General features: G+C 35.6%; 1 protein-coding gene, 1 long non-coding RNA gene and 1 pseudogene across 8 annotated transcripts in view; 2 read left to right on the top strand and 1 right to left on the bottom strand.

Moving 5' to 3' along the window:
* The window catches only part of LOC114263396 (RING-finger, DEAD-like helicase, PHD and SNF2 domain-containing protein), a 30,349-nt gene extending 19,058 nt beyond the window's left edge, over window positions 1-11,291 (top strand). Inside the window, exons 14-20 of one of the 6 annotated variants that reach the window (XR_014335168.1) lie at window positions 5,106-5,222; window positions 5,546-5,788; window positions 6,155-6,268; window positions 6,980-7,182; window positions 7,630-7,781; window positions 9,442-9,671; window positions 10,641-11,291. Coding sequence is in view for 2 of the 6 variants with exons in the window: in XM_028203917.2 (XP_028059718.2) it covers window positions 5,106-5,222; window positions 5,546-5,788; window positions 6,061-6,268; window positions 6,980-7,182; window positions 7,630-7,781; window positions 9,442-9,706; window positions 10,641-10,901 (1,449 nt within the window). In the remaining 4 variants the exon portion in view is untranslated. Of the gene's footprint in view, window positions 1-5,105; window positions 5,223-5,545; window positions 5,789-6,060; window positions 6,269-6,979; window positions 7,183-7,629; window positions 7,782-9,369; window positions 9,707-10,640 lie in introns of all 6 variants that reach the window. The other 5 variants (XR_014335165.1, XR_014335166.1, XR_014335162.1 and 2 more) reach the window with 5 other exon arrangements.
* On the bottom strand, window positions 666-1,951 carry LOC145795027 (polyadenylate-binding protein-interacting protein 7 pseudogene; annotated as a pseudogene). Its single transcript, XR_014335171.1, has one exon. The product of XR_014335171.1 is annotated as a polyadenylate-binding protein-interacting protein 7 pseudogene (transcript).
* A 3,429-nt stretch (window positions 11,292-14,720) lies between the features above and the next one.
* Window positions 14,721-16,841, top strand: LOC145795020 (uncharacterized). The gene is made up of 2 exons (XR_014335118.1): window positions 14,721-15,217; window positions 16,484-16,841. It is a non-coding gene; the product is annotated as an uncharacterized LOC145795020 (long non-coding RNA).
* The last annotated feature ends 3,742 nt before the right edge of the window (window positions 16,842-20,583 follow it).

The raw sequence follows: 20,583 nt of genomic DNA, 5'->3' as shown, positions 1-20,583 counted from the left end.
TGCTCCGTTGAACTTTCCGATGCGGTCGGTGGAGCAAAAAATGGCGGTGCAAACTGATATTGAGGCCAATCAGTATACTCTGAAGTCATGTGTGGAAACCATGACTGCGGTCACAAACTTGTCGCACCGGCTGCAGAGCAGGACAAATGAGGTGCAACAGTTAAACTCCCAGCTGGCTCTGCTCCAACGCATGTATAAGGATGCGCGAGCAGAGATAAGTGTGCTAAAGGCGGAAAACAAGGAGCTGAAACGGAAGGCCACCGTGATGTTCCGATTTGGAGGGCCGCCATATGCTGCAGTGGAGGAGCAGGGAGTAGTGATCATGCCCAGTGGAGTGGGAAACACGGAGGCAACACCGGCAAGGGCCGCCCAGGACGGAGGCAAGAAGAAAAGACCGGCGGCAGAGTAGAGAAGAAAAATCCCGCCTGTGGATGTGGTTGTTGTTGGTGTGGGTTGTTGGTTGTTTTTTTTTTTTTTTTTTTTTTTTAGTGTAAAATTGTGATCGGGGTTGATCTCTGATATGAATAAAGCAAGTGTGTTTTGCAAACTCGAATGGTAGGTGTGGTAATGCAGAAAAATCAACTGGAATAAAATTTAGTTTTTTTTTTTTTTTTTTTTTTTTTTTTTAATAATAATAATATATAAAATGAAGTGTTGGAATCCAGTGGAATCAATGAAGGTTAGTATAATATATTTTAGTGGAATCAATGAAGGGAAAGAGAGAGAGGAAAAAGTATGTTTGCAAACTGCCAAAAAAGAGGATCATCAGGGTGTGGGTCTGTCAGCAGAGAACAGATGGACAGCAGGACCTTTGAGTTGAGATTCTGATTCAAACCACCATCAACTTGCAGCTGTTCAAAGTACGCATTACGTAAGCGTGCATGGTCACGAGCTTCCTCCCGCATTTCAGAGTACATATTTGCCACTGCTTCTCCAGTTTCTAGCCAAACAGGAGCTGTCCGGGATGAACTCCGACTTTGTAATCTATCACCATAGATGCTCCTCCCCTGCCCGCTGCTGTAAGAGCTAGCCAAAAGATGTGCACTTCTACTTGAGCCAACACTAGCATCAGCAGAACCATTTCGTTCATACTTCCATATACCAGAATCCTGAGATGACATTTTCCTGACAGCTGAAGCAAAATCAGTAGCACCTCTCGTAGGGATTGAAGAGCTAGATTTGAATAAAAGCATGCTGTCCTTGCTGGAATACCTGTAAGGACTACCACTTTGTTGGATATCATCTCCAGCATATTTTGGCAAACCATTTTGACCATCATGCACAGAAAGTGCAGGAAAATCCAGTGCACTGAGATTTGGTGCTGACAAGGCCTTTGTTATTAGCCCAGCAATACTCAGATTACTATGCATTTAGAGGCCATGAGGTGTACCAAACACCAGTCAAGGAGGGGAAGAAAAGAGGGTCTGAGAAGCTTGATCAGAAGCAGGTTGTCCATAGGAAGTCCATTGATGCATTTGGACAGAGGACTTCACAGTATAGAGGTGTCACAAGGCATAGATGGACTGGTAGATATGAAGCCCATCTATGGGACAACAGTTGTAAGAAAGTTGGAAGAGGCAGGAAAGTGAAGGTATGTGTACAAAATTCCAGCGGGCAGCGAAGGCAAGATTGCCGGCCGGCTGCCCGCCGGTGAGAAAACAAAATATGGGCCTAAATCTTATGGCTCTGATACCATGTAGAAATTTAATGTATAAAGAGAAATAGAGAATTGTATTATTGATTGATATATATTGATATCTATTACAATGATTCATGATTCCTATATATAGAAGAGGGTGAGTGTGTAGTAGGTAAGGAGTAGGTGAAGTGGAGGTGGTAGTGGTGTAGTGGGTTAGGTTTAGTGGAGTAGGTGAGGTGCTAGTGGTGTAGTGGGTTAGGTTTAGTGGAGTAGGTTTAAGTGGGTGAAGTAGGTGGAGAGTAAATGAATTTTAACAAAAACTCTTCCTTTACTGAGAGAGAAACTCTGTAATACTCTGTAACCAACCCATCTCTGAAACACTCAGCAACATGGCCTCTTCTTCCCGTCCAGCTACCCAGAACATGGCCTCCTCTTCCCGTGGTCTGCTCACGCTCTTTCCAGAATTGAACGAGTCCACAAGAGAAATAACTGGTGCGGTGGCTAGTGAACCTCAACCAAACACCTCTAGTTTTGCTCCGTTAAACTTTCCGATGCGGTCGGTGGAGCAAAAAATGGCGGTGCAAACTGATATTGAGGCCAATCAGTATACTCTGAAGTCATGTGTGGAAACCATGACTGCGGTCACAAACCTGTCGCACCGGCTGCAGAGCAGGACAAATGAGGTGCAACAGTTAAACTCCCAGCTGGCTCTGCTCCAACGTATGTATAAGGATGCGCGAGCAGAGATAAGTGTGCTAAAGACAGAAAACAAGGAGCTGAAGCGGAAGGCCACCGTGATGTTCCGATTTGGAGGTCCACCATATGCTGTAGTGGAGGAGCAGGGAGGAGGCAACTTGCTTAGTGGTCTAGGAAGCACGGAGGCAACACCGGCAAGGACCACCCAGGACGGAGGCAAGAAGAAAAGACCGGCGGCTGAGTAGAGAAGAAAAATCCCACTGTGGGTGTGGTAGTGTTGTTTTTGTTTGTGTGGGTTTTTTTTTTTTTTTTTTTTTTTTTTTTTTTTGATGTAAAAGTGTGATCGGGGTTGATCCCCTGATATGAATAAAATGACAAGGTTGTGGAATGTTGTTGGTGTTATTTTGTGGTGTTGTTTTGTTTAATAAGACAAATAAAATAAAAGAAAATAATGGATAAAGAAAATAGAGAAAAAATATTTGTGGATGGGTGATAAGAAAAACAGCAGTGTGATTTTTTTTTTTTTTTTGGTGGAATATAAAATAAATAATAATAAGAGAATGGAAAACGGGTGATGCTTACTAACAAGGGATAGGGAAAATATATTATAATAAAATATATATATATATATATATATATTAAAATAAAAGAAAAGGGTGAAAGAACGTGGATGAAATAAATTAAGAGAAAGGAGAGATATGATTAAAGTGGGTTTGAAAGTGGGAAAAGATGAGAGAGAGGGAGATAGAGTGGGTGCATGATGATGATGTTGGGTCCATGGAGAGAGAGAGAGAGGGATGTCCAAGAAGCTTGTGCTTTTGACAGTTACACATTACCCAAGCTGTATGTGAAGATGCATGTTACTGTCTTACACTTCTGCAGGCTTGGTATTCTTTGTGGGGCACTTGCAACACGTGACATTGAAAATTGTATTCGAAAATGATGACATCTCCAACATGAAACGTCTTGGAAGCAGCCCAGGCCTTGTAATCAATATTCCCAATGATGGTTCAACCAGCGGAGTCCCCAACCTTGTACACTGCTGCCATTGAAACCTTCAAGCCAGCAAACATGGCTACCAACAACAGAGCCACAGCTCTACACCCCACACCCAAATCCATGGCTAAGAGAGAGAGAGCAAATCGGGAAAAAAAAAAACAGCAGTGACGAGCAGAAAAGTAGCGCTAGAAACGCCAACGACGACGACGAGTAAGAGTACAACTACGGATATGTGAGAGGCGAGGTGAACGGCGATAGAGGCTAGACGATGATGCGGGTGCCGCCGCCGACATAGCGGAGGAGGGGTGTAAGAAAATGTTGAAGAAGTCAAGGTATGTGTAGAAAATAAGCGGAATAGGTTGAGGTCCGGCGGGCGGCCAAGGCGAGGTTGCCGCCCGCCGGTGAAGCGAGAAATACTAAGGTCTTAACCTTGCTCTGATACCATGTAGAAATTTATGTATTATTGATTGATGTTTTTTGATATCTATTACAATGATTCATGATTCCTATATATAGAAGAGGGTGAGTGTGTAGTAGGTAAGGAGTAGGTGAAGTGGAGGTGGTAGTGGTGTAGTGGGTTAGGTTTAGTGGAGTAGGTGAGGTGGTAGTGGTGTAGTGGGTTAGGTTTAGTGGAGTAGGTTTAAGTGGGTGAAGTAGGTGGAGAGTAGGTGGTTTTTAACAAATTTTATTTATCAAAAAAAAAAAAAAAAAAAAAAACCCATATGTGGTAGAAAAATGTGGTCGTGCAGCATCATTCCAATTTTATTTTGTTTACACTATTATAAAATCTGGGTAATCTATAACTTGTTCAGACCCATGTATCAGTTTGCCATCTTGCTGGTAATCATTACTGGCATAATTTAGGATAATGAACCAATTTACTGGATGAATTGAAATTTCTATTCATTTACAAGCTAGGGGATTATATCTCATTCCATGATTATTCTGATTGAATCATTGCAATTTTGGATTTGGCATCACCTTGTGCCATTATGAGATCAAATTTTCTTATTTATTTTTCCAGCTGTCTTTTTCAGTCTTCTTTTTAATGCTTTTGGATATTTGATATTCATATTAAGTGACAGCAAGTTTAAACTTTTTGACTTCATTTGAAGAGCTAGTGCTGGTCATATCCTGTGGGTGGAAGATATCAATTCATCCTTCATGTTTGGAGCTCCAAATATTGGCTGAATTGAATTTCCTTTTCAAACACTAGCTAGGGGACTATATCTCATTCCATTTATTATTCTGATTGAATTGTTGTGATTTCAGATTACTGCTTCTGTCATTTGCTGTCACCTTGTGCCATTATGAGATTAATTTTTCTTTTTCTTTTTCCTACTTTCTTTTCTGTCTTCTCCTTTTTAATGATCCATTTTTTTTATTTTTTATTTTTAAATATTTGATAATTTGGTATCCGGCCCTATGGACCGTTATATGTTCAATCTTAGGAAGTTTAAATGACCACATATGTCCTGAAGAGACACCTTCCAAAGAAAATTCCAAGCTGTATCTCTACTTTCAATAAAGCAGGCAATTAATCCTTAAATCATTGACCAAAACGTTTACCAGAATCCCGAATCTGTTACCAGAGTTGTCTTAATTTCTTGAAAATGCTTTTGAGGTGCTATATGCTTCTTGTATTCCTGCTTTGGATGCAATGCATCATACATTTGGACATTTTTAGTTGCCAATATTTAGCAAGGTAATCAAATGAAAGCTACACGGCTAAACATTCTAAATATATTTCTTATTAATAATGTCTTGATAGGTTTCAAGATCTCCTTCTGAATTGGAAGTTGTTCTTGGGATTATAAAAAGCTTTACTAAGGCTCTGTTAGGTCAGGATGGTATGGCATCTGCCACCAAACAGCTACATCTTCTTGAGGTATGGCCAGATAGCTTCATTTCAATTTATATTAGTTAGCTACCACAAGCATTGGATTTTTTATTTTGCATCCAAGAATTTTTCTGTGAGGGTGGGTATGGCATATAATGGGAATAATTTGCCCATATCAACATTTTTGTTTCTTGTCTGATCTGAATGTGCTGCCATGCTATCTGTCTTTTCTCTTCATGATCAAGCTTGACTGAAAACAGGAGCAGTAAGACACATTTTGATCATTCTCTTTTACTCCCTCGTTGTGGCATGCTAGTTCCCTCAAACAATGCATCCGACTGATAGGAATCTCATTTTTTTACTTGGTTTAGAGCATGCGAAAGGAGTATGCACAAGCAAGGTCCTTGGCAATTGCTCAAGCTCAAGTTCTGCGTGCTCATGATGAAATAAAGATGGCAACCTCACGATTACGTTTACGAGAAAATGAGGATGATAATTCTATTGATGCCTTAGGTCCAGGAGAACTGGATGCAGCTAGCGCTGAAAATTCTAGTGACAAGTTTCTGGCATTGACCTCATTATCACGTATAAAAGGACAACTTCGCTATCTGAAGGTACCCATACAAAGCCCAACTGATGTTATCCATTCTGCGTGGTTTAATTTTTCTGTAGTATCATATATGTTCAATTATCAGTTGCTTAAAATCACTAAAAATGTGTTTGGGGAGCCAGTTTGGGCTAAATGATAACTGAATGGAAATTCTAGTACACATGGCATCAATGCCACCAAATTTTGATATGGAAACAGTTTGATATGCATTGTGTCCCGTCTGCATCATGTTTCTTTTTTCTGCTGCTTGTCCTTACTCTTGTTAATGTTTTCCAGGGTTTGGTACAATCTAAACAAAAATTGCAACTAGAGAGTCCAAGTTATTCATCCGTAAATGAAGTCACAATGGTCTCTTCCTCTTCTACTACAGGAACAGAGAAGGGTTCTGCAGTTAAAGCTGATGAAGAAGCATGCCCAGTTTGTCAAGAAAAGCTCAAGAATCAAAAGATGGTTTTTCAATGCGGGCATGTTACTTGCTGTAAATGTGAGTTCCTTGTTGCCCATGCCCCCCTGTGATTGTTCTGCATCAGATACAAAAACCATGTGATAGAAGAACAGAATGACTCTGTGTTTTTCGTAGTTGCAGTACCTGACAATCAATTGGAACCAAACCAAACTAAGCCTTGTGCCCCGCTCAAATGGGGTTGCCTACATGAATCTTTACTACTTTGTCAAGGGCTATATGCTCAGTTAAATTAAATAAATTCATATCATATTAATACCACCGCATCCAATGTTAGTTTAGGTCTTCTCCACTCCCTAACATTTTCATTTGTGGTTATTTATCAAAAAAAAAAAACCCCTTTTCCTTTATGATGATCATATCACCCCATAAATGAAAATGGTACATATCATTATTTTAAAGCTTATATTGTTCGAGCCCAAGATAAAATATTTTCTAATTATACTGGATGGTTCTGTCTTGATTAGAACTGTTCTGAACAAATTGACCAAGTGTCATGGCAACATAGATTTTATAGTGGTAATAGAACTTTTGCCTAGGGAAACTGTTTGAAGGCCTTCAATTCCTTTCAAAACCAATGTGAAAGATGGAATATCCGCTGCATACCAATGACATATAGGGGCTTATTTGATTAATCCTGATAATAACATTTCAATGTCTGGTGAAATTCTGCCTTAAGGACCTGTTTAAATCTACCATCCTCTGTTGTGCATTAACAATTATTTCTTGCAGGTTTGCTTGCAATGACTGAGCAAAGACTTGATCATTATGGAAAGTTTCATGGTAAATGGGTGATGTGCCCAACATGCCGACAACATACTGATTTTGGAAATATTGCTTTTGCTGATGATAGTCAAAATAAATCAGATAGTTCTTTCAAGAGATGTGAGAACTCTGAAGCTTCTATTATTGTTCATGGTTCTTATGGAACAAAGGTATCCTTCCTATCCAATTCTTTACCATAAAGATAATATGCATTGCAAAACAGCACTTGGTGTTCTATGCAACTACATACTTCAGCCTTTTTTATTTGTTTTTATGGCTACTTGTGTGTGTCAGTGCACAATTCTCATTTTGTCTCCATGTCTTTTTTTCTGTTCCGTTGGGTTCAATGTGACCCTGGATTTCAGCGGTCTAAGTCATAATGCTTTTATTTGTGTGGTGAATAAATTGTGCCATTACTAGAAGAGAAATCACATCATACATGCATGAATGTATAATCTAGATGTGTCTGCTTCAGTGCCTGTAGTGAATGGATTAAATTCTCAGTCCAGTTCTTTGCATTAAGTTATTTGCCATTTTTTTTTTTTTTGTACATTTAGAAATTACAATTTTTGACTTAATTATTTTTCACATGTTGTGGTTGGGGGTATTATTGTAAGATTGAAGCAATCACAAGGAGAATCCTCTGGATCAGTTCTACAGATCCAAAAGCCAAACTTCTTGTTTTCTCCAGTTGGAATGACGTCCTTGATGTGCTGGAACATGCCTTCACTGCTAACGGTATAAGTTATATCAAGATGAAAGGAGGCAGGTAAGTGTCAGTGAAAGGGTTTTTGTGGTACATTAATTCATGCTGATTTTATTCGTAGTTGCTTAAATTATCTTTATGACCGTTTAGGGGTTTTTAAAGAAGAATTTTACATAAAATACAACAGATGTTGAACATATTATTCTCTTATTATCTTATTCTGATTAACCAGAACATCTAATGAATCATAAATTAATTTAAAAAACTAGGTATATGAATAAAATCCTAGGATCATCTCCTGTCATGCTTGTCTATTAAAGATATTTTGAAAAGAAAAATCAGTGAGTATTTAGGGTATCTCATTCTTCTCAATAGGATGCTCGATTTCTTTTTGTTCACCTATGGTTCCTCCTGTTAAATTGGAAAATCATATTGATTTTGCACTTGATTAAGACCTTCACTTGCTTCAGATTGATTGCATTCCTGCTCAAGGTACCTGTAAAGTTGGTCCATTTACTCTTATTATTGTAACTGACTGGTTAACGTTGTTGAATTGATGGAATGTTGGGATTTCAAAGAAACCTCTTATGTGCCAAATAAATAGAACCATAAGCTTGGAATAATGAATACAGGTCAAAGGAAACGTCTATGAATTTTGAAAATGACTGTGAATCTCTGTGATTTATAGCCTGATAAAGGCCATTGGATGGGCATCTGCAGGCCTAGAAAAAACAGGGCCTAGGATTGAAGTTTGGTAGAGCCCCTACCCAAAAATGCTAATGGATCATTTATGTAAAACCCTAGATGGAAATTTTCAGTTAAAAAAACAACGCCCAATTAGTACACATTAATGTGTGTTTGGAAGGGAAAAGATTGGGTACACACCTAACCTTTCGCATAGTGCACAAAGTGGTTCAAATCTTGCGGTAACCACTTTGTGCACTATGCGAAAGGTTAGGTGTGTACCCAATCTTTTCCCTCCCAAATTAGTAGGCCAAGATGGAAATTTTCAATTGAAAAGGAAAAATAAAAATGAAGGAATGGAGAGAAATTAGTATTACAAATATCTCTACACACGTAATTACATTTATACGTCATTCAATGATTGTCTAAAACATCCAAAATGTATGTGAAATTGAAGAAGATAATGTTAAATGTTAAGTATCCTTTTTGACATTATTGCTTTGAGGTGCCACTAGTGTTGCAGCTTGCTCATGTAGTCATAGACAGTGAGAGAAAGTTTAGGTTTTGATGAGCAGATACTTTTAAGGAGATAAATAAAGGACTAAGAAAATTTCTGGTATCCTTTAAGAACTTACATGGAAACAATGAGTGCAGCGATAGAAGTAATATATAATCTAAAATATCCTAGTCCATTTTGGCATCAATCAAGTAAAATAAAAGACCGATACAAATGCGTTGCCCTTTTAGTTCAACAGGTTATGCTGGGATACCATTTCAGTGACATTTATGTAGTTCCCTATTTCATATTTTCTGTATAGCATTGATGAAAGCCTGAAGTTGGTGCACATGCATTAGATTGTACTCGTATTTGTCTCCACTTGCCGAAATTGGTCTAATCAGCCGACTTGAATAATCTATTAGATGTTGACATTATGGATTGAAAATTCTTTGCTTTATTGGTACTCAGGACTATTGGCTGATTACTGGACTTCAACTTCTGAAAATCATGTTGCTAAACCCTATGGTGTTGAACCTACAGGAAAGCCCATGTCGCCATCAGCCACTTTAAAGGACAGGGAAGCAGTGCAAAGAGAAGAGGGGAGAAGCATGACCAGAAGACAGAAACCAAATTTGTTCAAGTGTTACTGCTTTTAATTCAACATGGAGCCAATGGGCTCAATCTTTTGGAAGCTCAGCATGTTATTCTTGTAGAGCCACTACTCAACCCAGCAGCAGAAGCACAAGCCATTGGCCGGGTGCATCGAATTGGTCAGGAGAATAAAACACTTGTTCACCGTTTCATAGTACGTAAATCTTTTGTTGCAGCATAATTAGACAATGTTGTTAGTCAAGATGCATATAGAATAGGATTACCATCTTCATAATGTGTCTACTGACTAGTAGATCAACTAAATTTTGGCTTATCCATTAATCAAGGGAGCATTTGGAGGCCCCATGGAATCTGAATGGTCCCTTTCAATTTGAAGTATCCACAATAGGAACTCACCAAATTGAAAGGGCTAGTAGAGAAAATGGGGAACTCCACTACATTTCATGATATGTATGATGAGTTTGAGTTTGAGTTTCTGAAAGGACAAATATTTCTAATACTTTTGGCATGATTTGGTATTATGATAACAAAAATGCTGGGAATTGGGAAAAGTTACCCCAGAATCTACCCCGAAACAAGTTGTAAAGTTAGTGGGATGTGGGCCACACCTAGAATGATTGTAATCTATAGATATGTTTTTCTGGGCATGTAACATTGTTGTTATGATAATGTTTATAACTTTGAATGCTACATACAACCCGCCCATTCAATTTTCATGCCACATCCATGCAAGTTGACTAGATCCTCTTTATCTTTTTATTTCATTCATCATTGCCCGTGGCTGATGGTTAGGTTGCATAAATTTGTTCAACAAACCCAGAATATAAATTTCTGGCATTATGTATTGTTCAGTACCATAGGATAATTAATGGGGTCATTTCCTTTCTTCCATGTCCCCCAGTTCCAAAATAAGCTCTATGGTTTCTCATCATCTTTATATTAGTTTTTGATAAAGATATTCATCATTAGGGATTCTCTGATTTGATGTGACCCATCAGACTCTTTGTTCTCTCTTGATAAAATTTTAGCTGGATTGGATATATATATATATATATAGATAGATAGATAGATTGATAGATAAACTTCTAAGATTGATAGTTTACCTTTCCTCTGTATTTGGATGATAGGTGAAAAACACAGTTGAAGAAAGCATATACAAACTGAATAGAAGCAGGAGCACAAGTTCATTCATCAGTGGAAACACCAAGAATCAGGATCAGCCTGTTTTGACGCTTAAAGATGTCGAGTCCCTATTCACGGCCACACCCTCAACCATACCAGAAAGTGATGAAAAGTCAAGTGGAAACTTAATGCATTTGCCAGCTTCTGTGGCAGCTGTTATGGCCGCTGAGAGGAGACTAATGGAGCACACTGAAAATCCAAGTTGATTGTAGTACATTTGCAACCTCCCGATATCTCTGCTGCTATTTTTGTCAGGAAGGCATTGAAGGAATAGAAACTATGCAAATGTGGGTATGGTTTCCTTTTTCTTGAAGATGAGCTTGGTGCAAATGTGCTAGATCATTGGAATAATTGTCAGAAACGGAGCAAAATGAAGCAATCTTTTGAATAGGCGGTGCATAAACATAGAAGCGCAATTGGGAATAGTGTTCCTCTGCTTGGCTGATACATTTTTAGGGTTCCTGACAAACAAATTTGTTGTGTACATGTGCATCTGCCAACCTTGTTCATATCTATGGTTATAGTAGGGGCACTAATGACAAGCTAGATCTAATGTACTCAACTGTTTTATTAGTTAAGTTCATTGATTATTATTATCTCTTTCTCTCTTTGCTTGACGTTTCTTTAGATCAATGGTGTGATCTTTCCCAGTCTTTTTTTTCCATTTTTTTTTTTTTACCTTAGTTTTTCTATTTGAGCATTTGAGGTTTCTTGCCATCCTAGACCACCTGAATTTTGGAGAGAATATTTTTGGTATTTCACTATTTTGCCAGGTTTCCAAAATACTATGTATTTATAGTTGAAGTATCGCATCTTTCTGTATTATATTGTAACTATTTTTCAGATCATTGTGAAATTGCACTGACCGTATACGTAACCCTATTATGAGATAAATCACGAAAATCTATATTCTTGTGTATTTAATTTAAAATTTTATTATTGTGCATTTAATTTAGATTTTTATTCTATTCTTATTTATATTTTGTATCTCACCGATTTTGATCAGTTATATCAATTTCTAGTATAACTTTTTCCAAGCCTAAGGGTCTCATTTTTCCATTGCTCTTATTTACTTCCTTTCAACTGTCTTTTGTACAACATATTCTCACCAAAAGGAGAAAAAGGTTTCAGTCTAAAAGTCCAAATTTAAAATTTCTTTATTTTAAAGGTTTAGACACAAAAATATTGAGTGATTCTACTTGTACCATTACTTTATCTCTTTACATCCTCTATATAAGATGTTTTTTTTCTTTTTCTTTTCTTTTTTTTCAATTTTATCCATGTGTGAAATTATCTTTAAGAACAAAATACTAAAATTAAATATATTTTATTATTTCCTTACCCTCCTTAATTTTCAATCTCTACTCTTCTTCCTTTCTCAATTTTTCTTCTCTTTTACACTTCTCTTTTCAAAAAGTGTGGATCATAGTGTTTTGATCATAAAACAAAATAATAGATGAAGAAACGGTGATGAAGAACCAAAAAAAAGTGAAATGGTGAGCGTTTTATTTGTTTGGTAAGTTTTTGTTTTTTTTTTTTAGACTGTTTTTTGGCTTTTGTTTGGTGTTTTAAAATCAAACAAAATAAAATAGTTCGGCATTACATTGCTGAACAAAAAAATATATGCCTGGTAACTAACTACAAAATAAAAGATACATTTCTGATAACCCACATTTCTAATAACCCAAGGTCGAATTTTTTTAATTTGTTTGGCTATTCATTATCATGTATTTTCAGTTTTATTTTTTTATATTTTTTATTTTTTTGCTTGAAAGGATTACGTTTCTACTCATTGCAACAATACAAGAACTACATTATTAGTAGACTTTAGTCATGAATTAATTACAGACGAGATTTGTTAAGTTTTTTATGAATACGATTTTTTTACGAACGACAACATATTGCTGGGAAAAAAAAGTTTGTTTAGTAACATGTCACTGGATTAATTCAAATTCATTAGTATTGCATTACTGAATAGGCCTGACACAAATTTAAAAATCATTGTTTAAAAGAAAGTGACTCTGTAAGTGTATAGCAACAAAACAGTGGAGAAATTTATTTTTTCCAACAACATTTTCTCTTTCCCCTTGTGCTATTTCTCTTATTTTCTCTCCAAAAATCATTGGTGTAAAGAAATGTAAGGGTTTTGAAGAGTCTTATTTTAAGGTTAGTTTGGTAATATAATAGGTGTAATGAGAATCCTATTTTTTTTTTTTTTTAATAGTGTAATGAGATAGAGGGTGTAAATGGTGATTCTACTTACACCACTATTTAACCTTTTTACACCATTCATCTCATTACACCACTAAAAAAATGTAATTCTCATTACACCCCCAATATATTACCAAAACTAACCCTAAATTAACTATTTCATCTCTTTACACCACTAATTTTGGTAATACGGTGCTAAACAATTTACATTACTATGGTGTTATGCTACCGGAAAAAATAGATCTTTCCAGCATTTTGTTGCTATACATTTACAGTTTCACTTTCTTCCCAACAATGATTTTTTAATTTATGGAAGGCCTATTCAGTAATACAATGCTAATTAATTTTAATTACTCCAGTGTCATGTTACCGAACAATATTTTTTTTCTCAACATTATGTTGCCGTCCAATTAGATGATAACAAGAAATTAATTTGGACCACTTGTGAAGTGAATGTTTAGTGATACATTGTTATACAAATGGGATTACTCTAGGGTCATGTTGCCAAACTACAATAGAGTTGTCTAGACCCCATCACTGTACATTGAAAGATTTATTTTTTCTTTGAAGCATTCATAAAAAAAATCATAAATCAAACACGTATCCATAAAATCATACATAAAAAGTATCCATAAAATTATTCATAAAAACATCAAGTGTACGAATATCCATAAAATATTCATAAAATCTGTCATTGTTTGCATCCATCAATCTAACATGTTATCACAATTCATCTTGGTAATTTGTAGGTAATTTTTCCCTCCTTAATAGACATTCACATTTTTTAGAACTTGTTAACCTCAATCATTTCCCCTTGATCTTCCTGTTGTCTCTATAGTAACCACTTCTTTTACAAGCAAGTATAAGTCTTGGTTTTCTGCCATTGCCTCCTGCATCTAATGTCTTTATAACAATGACAAATCTAATCTTCTTCCCAACATCAGAAGCCTATTTAATTAATGCTTCACGACTACTAAAAATTTAAAGATAATAAATATATTAATACGTCAAATTATTAATAAAACTCAATACAAATTAAAAATTATATTCATAAAAAAAACTTAACAAATTTCGTCTATAATGAATTCATGACTAGAGTTCACTAATATTGCAATACTTGCGTTGTTGCAATGAGTATAAGTATAATCCTTCCAGGCAAAAAAATATAAAATATAAAACTGAAAATACATGGTAATGAGAAGCCAAACAAATTAAAAAAATTCTGTTTGAGGTTACCGGAAATATATCTTTTATTCGATAGTTGGTTATCAGATTTATATTTTTTGTTCGACAATGTGATGTTAGATTATTTTATTTTGTTTAATTTTGAATCACTGAACAAAATTTGAACACCAGTCCAGAAAAACGAAGCAAAAACCTACCAAATAAATTAAAAAAATCATAATTTCATTTTTTTTTATGGTTGTTCACTACCGTTTCTTTATCTATTGCTTTTTTTAATGATCAAAAAATATTATGATTTTTACTTTTTAAAAAGAGATGTGTAAGAGAAAAGAAAAGTTAAGAAAAGAAAAAAAAGAGTAAAAATTGAAGACTAAGGAGTGTAAGAAAATAACAAAAATATATTTAATTTTAGTGTTTTATCCTTAAAGATAATTTCACGCAAGATAAAATTGGTTAAAAAAAAAAAAAAACTCATATAAAAAGTATAAAAAAATAAAATATTATTGTAAGTAAAATCACCGAATATAAATGGTTAAAGTAATGTTACAATAGAATCACTCAAAATATTTTATTTACCTATAAGGAAATGCTCTGACAAAATGAGAAAATTACGCCCATTCATCTTTCTCGTCCATTGAATCACACTTATAAAAGACGCATTGCACTGAGAGACTCATAAGACAAACCCTTCTCTCTCTTTCTCTCTACAAAACCATAGCTGCTCTCCTTCCAAATCTGGACAGGGTGATTTCGGTTCCTCCACAAGACCTCACCGCCAGTCAAGGAGTCTCAACCGGTTCTCTAGGTTACAAATCCACACCGTTCTCTCTTTCTTCAACACAACGACGATGACCTCCACAGCCGGTCCACGGCAGCTCACTGTCGAACTCACCGAGCGATGACCTCCTTGCCGCCGTCGAACCGCCACGACTTCTCAATGCTTTCGGGCGACATACTGACCAAAATCGCGGCGTCGCTTGTCTGCAAGACGTGGAGGAACGGTCTTCGGTCGCTGAGGGAAGCGATGGTGTTTTTACGGTGGGGAAAGCAGTTCAAGCACTACCCGACGGCGTGAAACCGAACCTCCAGAAGGCTCTGGACTAGGAATGGCAACAGAACAAGGCAGGTGTGACGACCCGTCAAGTATGATATTTTACATTTAATTGGTGAATTGGATTTTAATTAATTATTATTCTAATTTAATTACGAAATTGATGAATATATTGGGTCTGATTCGTATATAATTTTGTAAAAGAGTTATTTTGGAATTAAAAATTAAAAGTGCTAGTGGCTTAAGAATGTGAAATTGACAAATTGAATTATTTTAATTTTGAATATCGGATTATATGGAAATTTAATTAAATATTCGATTTAATTGGGTCTGAATTAGAGTTGTTTAAGTTACAAAGATTGAGAATTAAGATGATTATGAATTAAATTTATTTATGAGGTATCCAATTTGAATATGTAATTTATTGACGAAATTTTAAGTCTGATTAGAAATTGAAGGCTTAAATGATTTGAGAAAACAAAATTGATAATGGTATTGAGTTTAATTTAATATTTGGAGCCTTTTGAGAATTTGATTAAAAATTTGATTCTGATTAATAAATTAAATTGTGATTGATTGGGTCATTGAAGTTAAATTGACTAATCGAGTTATGAGGAATTTGTGAGTAGTTATGATTAATTCTAAATGAATGGATTTAGACATGATTAACTAATTAGAAGTCATGTAGCAATTCGTTTAATTGGGGATTTTATTTTGAAATCAGTTTAATATGTAGAACCTTATAAGAGTTTAATTAAAAATTTGATTTATATTCGTAAAATTAGATATAATCAAATTAAGCTTTAATTGAGAATTAATTATATTAAATTGAAATTAGTTAAATTATTTCTGATCAGAGATTAATCTTAATTAATGAAATTCAAACAATGCTAATTAGTTGATGGAAGAGCAGATTAGTGTTTGCTCAGTCTCCACTGTCTACTCTTCTTTGGTTAGACAAGGAAAAGCACATACTATTCGCTTGGCTCGTCTGTTCCTCCAATTTCTGGGTCTTTCGAATATTCAGGTGGAAAGTAACAATAAAAGTCTTGTTTGGGAACAAATTAATTTAATAATTTTTTGACTATTTGAGTAAAATATGAGCTAAAAAAATTAATATGTTTGGGATGATTTTTTGACTTTTTACGAAAAGATTTGCAAAAAGTAGAGAGAAAAGATAATCTTTGACTTTTTGGTATGAATTGTTGACTTTTTGACTAATTTTAATAACTTTTTGACTAAAATGGATGGTTTGCAAACGAGGCCAAAGAAATGATTGCATTGTGTGTTTCTGAGCTTCTTCCTCCGTGGAACTGTTCTGCTATTATCCATGATTTTCAGGTCTTGGGATTATCTGTACATGCCTCATTTGCTTGGATTCCTAGGGCAACCAATGGAATAGCTCACTGGCTATCAAGAGCTTATCTGCATGGTGTTCTTCCCTTTGATTGGGTTGTTAATCCCCCTGCCATTCTTTTGGAATTGCTTTATGTTGATATTCTTCTATAGCCTTCGGGCGTTTCTAAGCTCAAAAAAAAAAAAAAAAAAAAAAAAAAAAACACACACACGAAAGAGAGAAAAACCGAGAGAGAGAGATCAATCTACTTGGTTGTTGGAGAAGAAAAGAGTTATTAGAAATTCTATTTCAAGAAGAGAAAAAGAATGGAGCTCAAGAAAGTAAGGGTTTAAAGAAAAGAAAGGAAAATTCATCAAGAAACTAGGGGTGGGCGCGGGTCGATTGCTGTCACAGAACCTTCAATCCGCCATCTGTCCGCTAGATTGGCGGATTGGAGAAAATCAATTCGTATCCGTCTGCCAATCCGGCGGATGTGAATTGAACAGATTAGCAGATAGGTGTGAATCAATTTGACAGTTTAAAATTTTATAAATTTTCAATATAATTTAACTTGTACACTTCCTCAAAAAAATAAAAAAAAAATAAAAAATAAAATATTACAGTCAATGACTTAAAAATGTATTACAATCACTACATACTTCATCTAAAAAAAGAAATTTTGAAATTTTAAAATATTACAATCACTGCATGCCTCATTTACATAAAGTATTACAATCTATGGTTCTTAAAATATAAAAACAATTCAAACCACCAAAATCATAAACAAAGCAATAGTAGAGATTGTACGCCTCTGTATTGTTAAATTTATATTTGTTTTTTAAAACAAAAACCAACCAGCATATATATTATCTTTTTTATTTATTATTTTTTGATTTAGATTTAAAAATTAAAAAATATAGATAAATAATACATTTATTTTTTTCAATTCAAAAAATATATTCAAATTGAAAACTCTTTTTCAACAGAACATATTCAACAGAATATTTAAACTTTTTTCAATTGAAAACACAAACAAAATATCTAAACAAATTGAAAACACAAAGTCTTACAAATTACTAGGAATGCTCGCGGTTTGGTGGTTCGATTGTGGTCAAAGGAACCTTAAATCCGCCATCTGTCCAAAACTAGTCAGATTGGAAAAAATTAATATGAAACCGTCCGCTCGTCATCACGCATCCGTCCAAAATGTGGCAGATCGGTTCGGTTTGATCGGTTTAGGAAGATTGATATATTCTCTGCTCACCCCTATAAGAAACTCATCAATCAAGAACTCTAGGTAAGAAATTAAAATTCAAATCTTGTAGATAAATCACCTAAAGCTGAAATTAAAAAAGATTTGGATTCAATTTCATGTAATCAAAACGAAATTGGCAAGAAGATGAAGAAGTTAAGTTAGGTTCATGATTATGGAAATTAACTTAGAAATTAATTATTTTGGGTTTGATTTTGAATATCTTGCTTGAATTTGAGTATTATTTTTACATGCATGTAATTTAGAAAAATTAAAGAATTAATTCATAAACATGGTTAATGTCACGACCCAAACTCGCCCTTAAAAGTTTGGTTCATGACCGGCCTGTACATAGGCCTCAAACAGAATTTAGAATAATATTTAAACACATACGGGGCCTTAAGCGGAAGCAATATCAATAAAAGACAACATCCATCGAGCTTGTGCATACATGATGGTTTAATTAGATTCAAACATTAAAATACATTCCCAGAGTTACATATACAATCACAGAATTTATATAGATTTCACACACACTTACATAAGACTTAATAATTTATATGACTCCCAACACAAATTAAGGCCTCAACACGAAGGCGTACCCCAGGCGGCTTGGCAGACAGGTAGACCTCAATACGATTCTATTGTCAATCTCCGATGGCTCACTTACATAAATATACATAAAAACAGAGTGAGCAAGGCTCAGTGAATAATAGCAATGTAAGGAGGTGAGTTAAACGAATATAGGCTTAAAGAATGTAAACATGCATATCAAACTATACGCAGATCTTATTCAAAATCATATTTTAAAACAGCCTCAGACCTACATGTAACACAAAACGTCCTCAGGCTCATATATAATACAGAGCGGCTGTAAGCCCAGATATGATACAGGACGACTGTAAGCCCAGATATAAGACAGAACGGCTATAAGCCCAGATATAAGACAGAACGGCTATAAGCCCAGATATAAGACAGAACGACTGTGAGCCCAGATATAATACAGATCGGCTGTAAGCCCAGATATAATACAGATCGGTTGTAAGCCCAGATATAATACAGATTGGCCTCGGGCCCATCATTAACAAAACAGAATGATTTCAGATACACAAAGATATCATTGTTCCATAATACACATATGTTCCATTTGTTCATCATGAATTCAGATAGTTAACTTGCAGATAACAGAACGTCAGTATTAACTATTAACAGTAAGCAAAACGTACTGCTACAGTACTATTACTCAATAGTACACAAAGATTTTCCCATGGTTTATTACAAGTCGACGTAGTTGTCTTGCGTGTAACAGAATATTAATAATAACTATTAACAGAAGGCACATGTATCACTATAGTACTATTAATAGGGACAGAACAATTCACATCATAATGGCCTCGGGCCCACTTCTATTAATAGGGACAGAACGACCTTAGGTCTATACCAATGCCATTATTTAATCATATCCATTAATTTAATCAAAGCACAATAATAGTGGAATAGGCCATTCACAAATAACAATACATAAATCATAATCACAGGAAGTAAGTGAAACATATCGTTACATTACTATTACTCACAGTGATGGGTTTCTGGTAGCAGTGAGACGATGTCCTCGTCTTGACCTACAAACACAATACACATAACAGATTATGAGAATAAAACCAATCTCATTCTTATTCTTTAATCAATAGCCATGGTGGTTCTAAACTCATTAATCCTCCATAGGTTATAATCTATGCCTCAGAAAATAGGAGGAATCGATAGGAAAATGGTTCAGATGAAGGAACGGTACAAACTGATAAATAGAAAGTGAACAGTCGTCACTAATTTGGGCATAAATATTTATGTACTTAGAATTTGGGAGTGAGACCACCACCATTGGAAACTAGACTTCCGGGGCTTGATTTTAGGCTCAAGATTCACTCAAAATAGAGTCCGGATGCAAAATATATGCTTGTTCAAAGTTGGCTGGACAGAGCTATCCCCGCACGTGCCGGAAACAGGGCTGCACGTGCGGGAATGGGGCCGCACGTGCGGGACTACGTGCCTTTTTAGTAGAATCGAAACTGGTTTTGGGCATGGACTGCCGCATGTGCGGGAAGACCTGCCGCACGTACGGCTCTGGGCAATTTTTAGTCCGAAAATGGCTCTTTGATTTGGAACTTCTCATTTCCAAAACCCAACTTCAATTTCATGTAAATCAAAGCCCAAAACTCTTCAATACATGATAAATTTCACATTATTACTTTCCATCAAAGATCATAACCCCAAAATACTACTCAAATTCCCAAGCACAAGAACAAGATTAAGATTTAAAACACAAGAGCATAAAATAGCCATGGTTTGGGGTTCAAGCTCACTTCTTTTATATTTACATGTATCTTCATTCATATGTAGCTAATCATGCAAAACTTCAAGATTGGAGCTCAACTTCTTATAATCCCCCTCAAGATAAACAAATATAAAGAATTTAACTCTTCAATTAAGCAACTTTTAAGGAATCAAGGTTCAATTAAATACATATGAGAGGGTAATTTATATATAAATTGGGCCAAGCTGGGTAATGGGCCATTCTGTGGCCCACAGTAAGAAGGGCTGAGTAAAAGGGTCTTGTAGATTAGTCCGGTCCAGAGGACCCTTGCAGATAGCCTGGTCCGAAGGAGCTTGGTGGTTAGCTCAGTCACCACGGTCGGTGCGGTGACAGTTAGCTCGGTCGTACTATATTGGGCCGAAGTATGTTGAGCTTTCTTCAAAACCTTGCTACTGCTTAGCTCAGTCCAAGCTCGATGTGATTAGTCTGGTCTCAGACAACACAGTTGGAATATGTCAAACCGAGGTACACACAGTAAAAGG

The sequence above is a fragment of the Camellia sinensis genome, chromosome 1 (assembly GCF_055761805.1).
Source record: "Camellia sinensis isolate YWXY chromosome 1, ASM5576180v1, whole genome shotgun sequence".
Lineage (NCBI taxonomy): Eukaryota > Viridiplantae > Streptophyta > Magnoliopsida > Ericales > Theaceae > Camellia > Camellia sinensis.
Note: the sequence above shows the minus strand (reverse complement) of the source record. Positions and strands in the feature narration are given on the sequence as shown.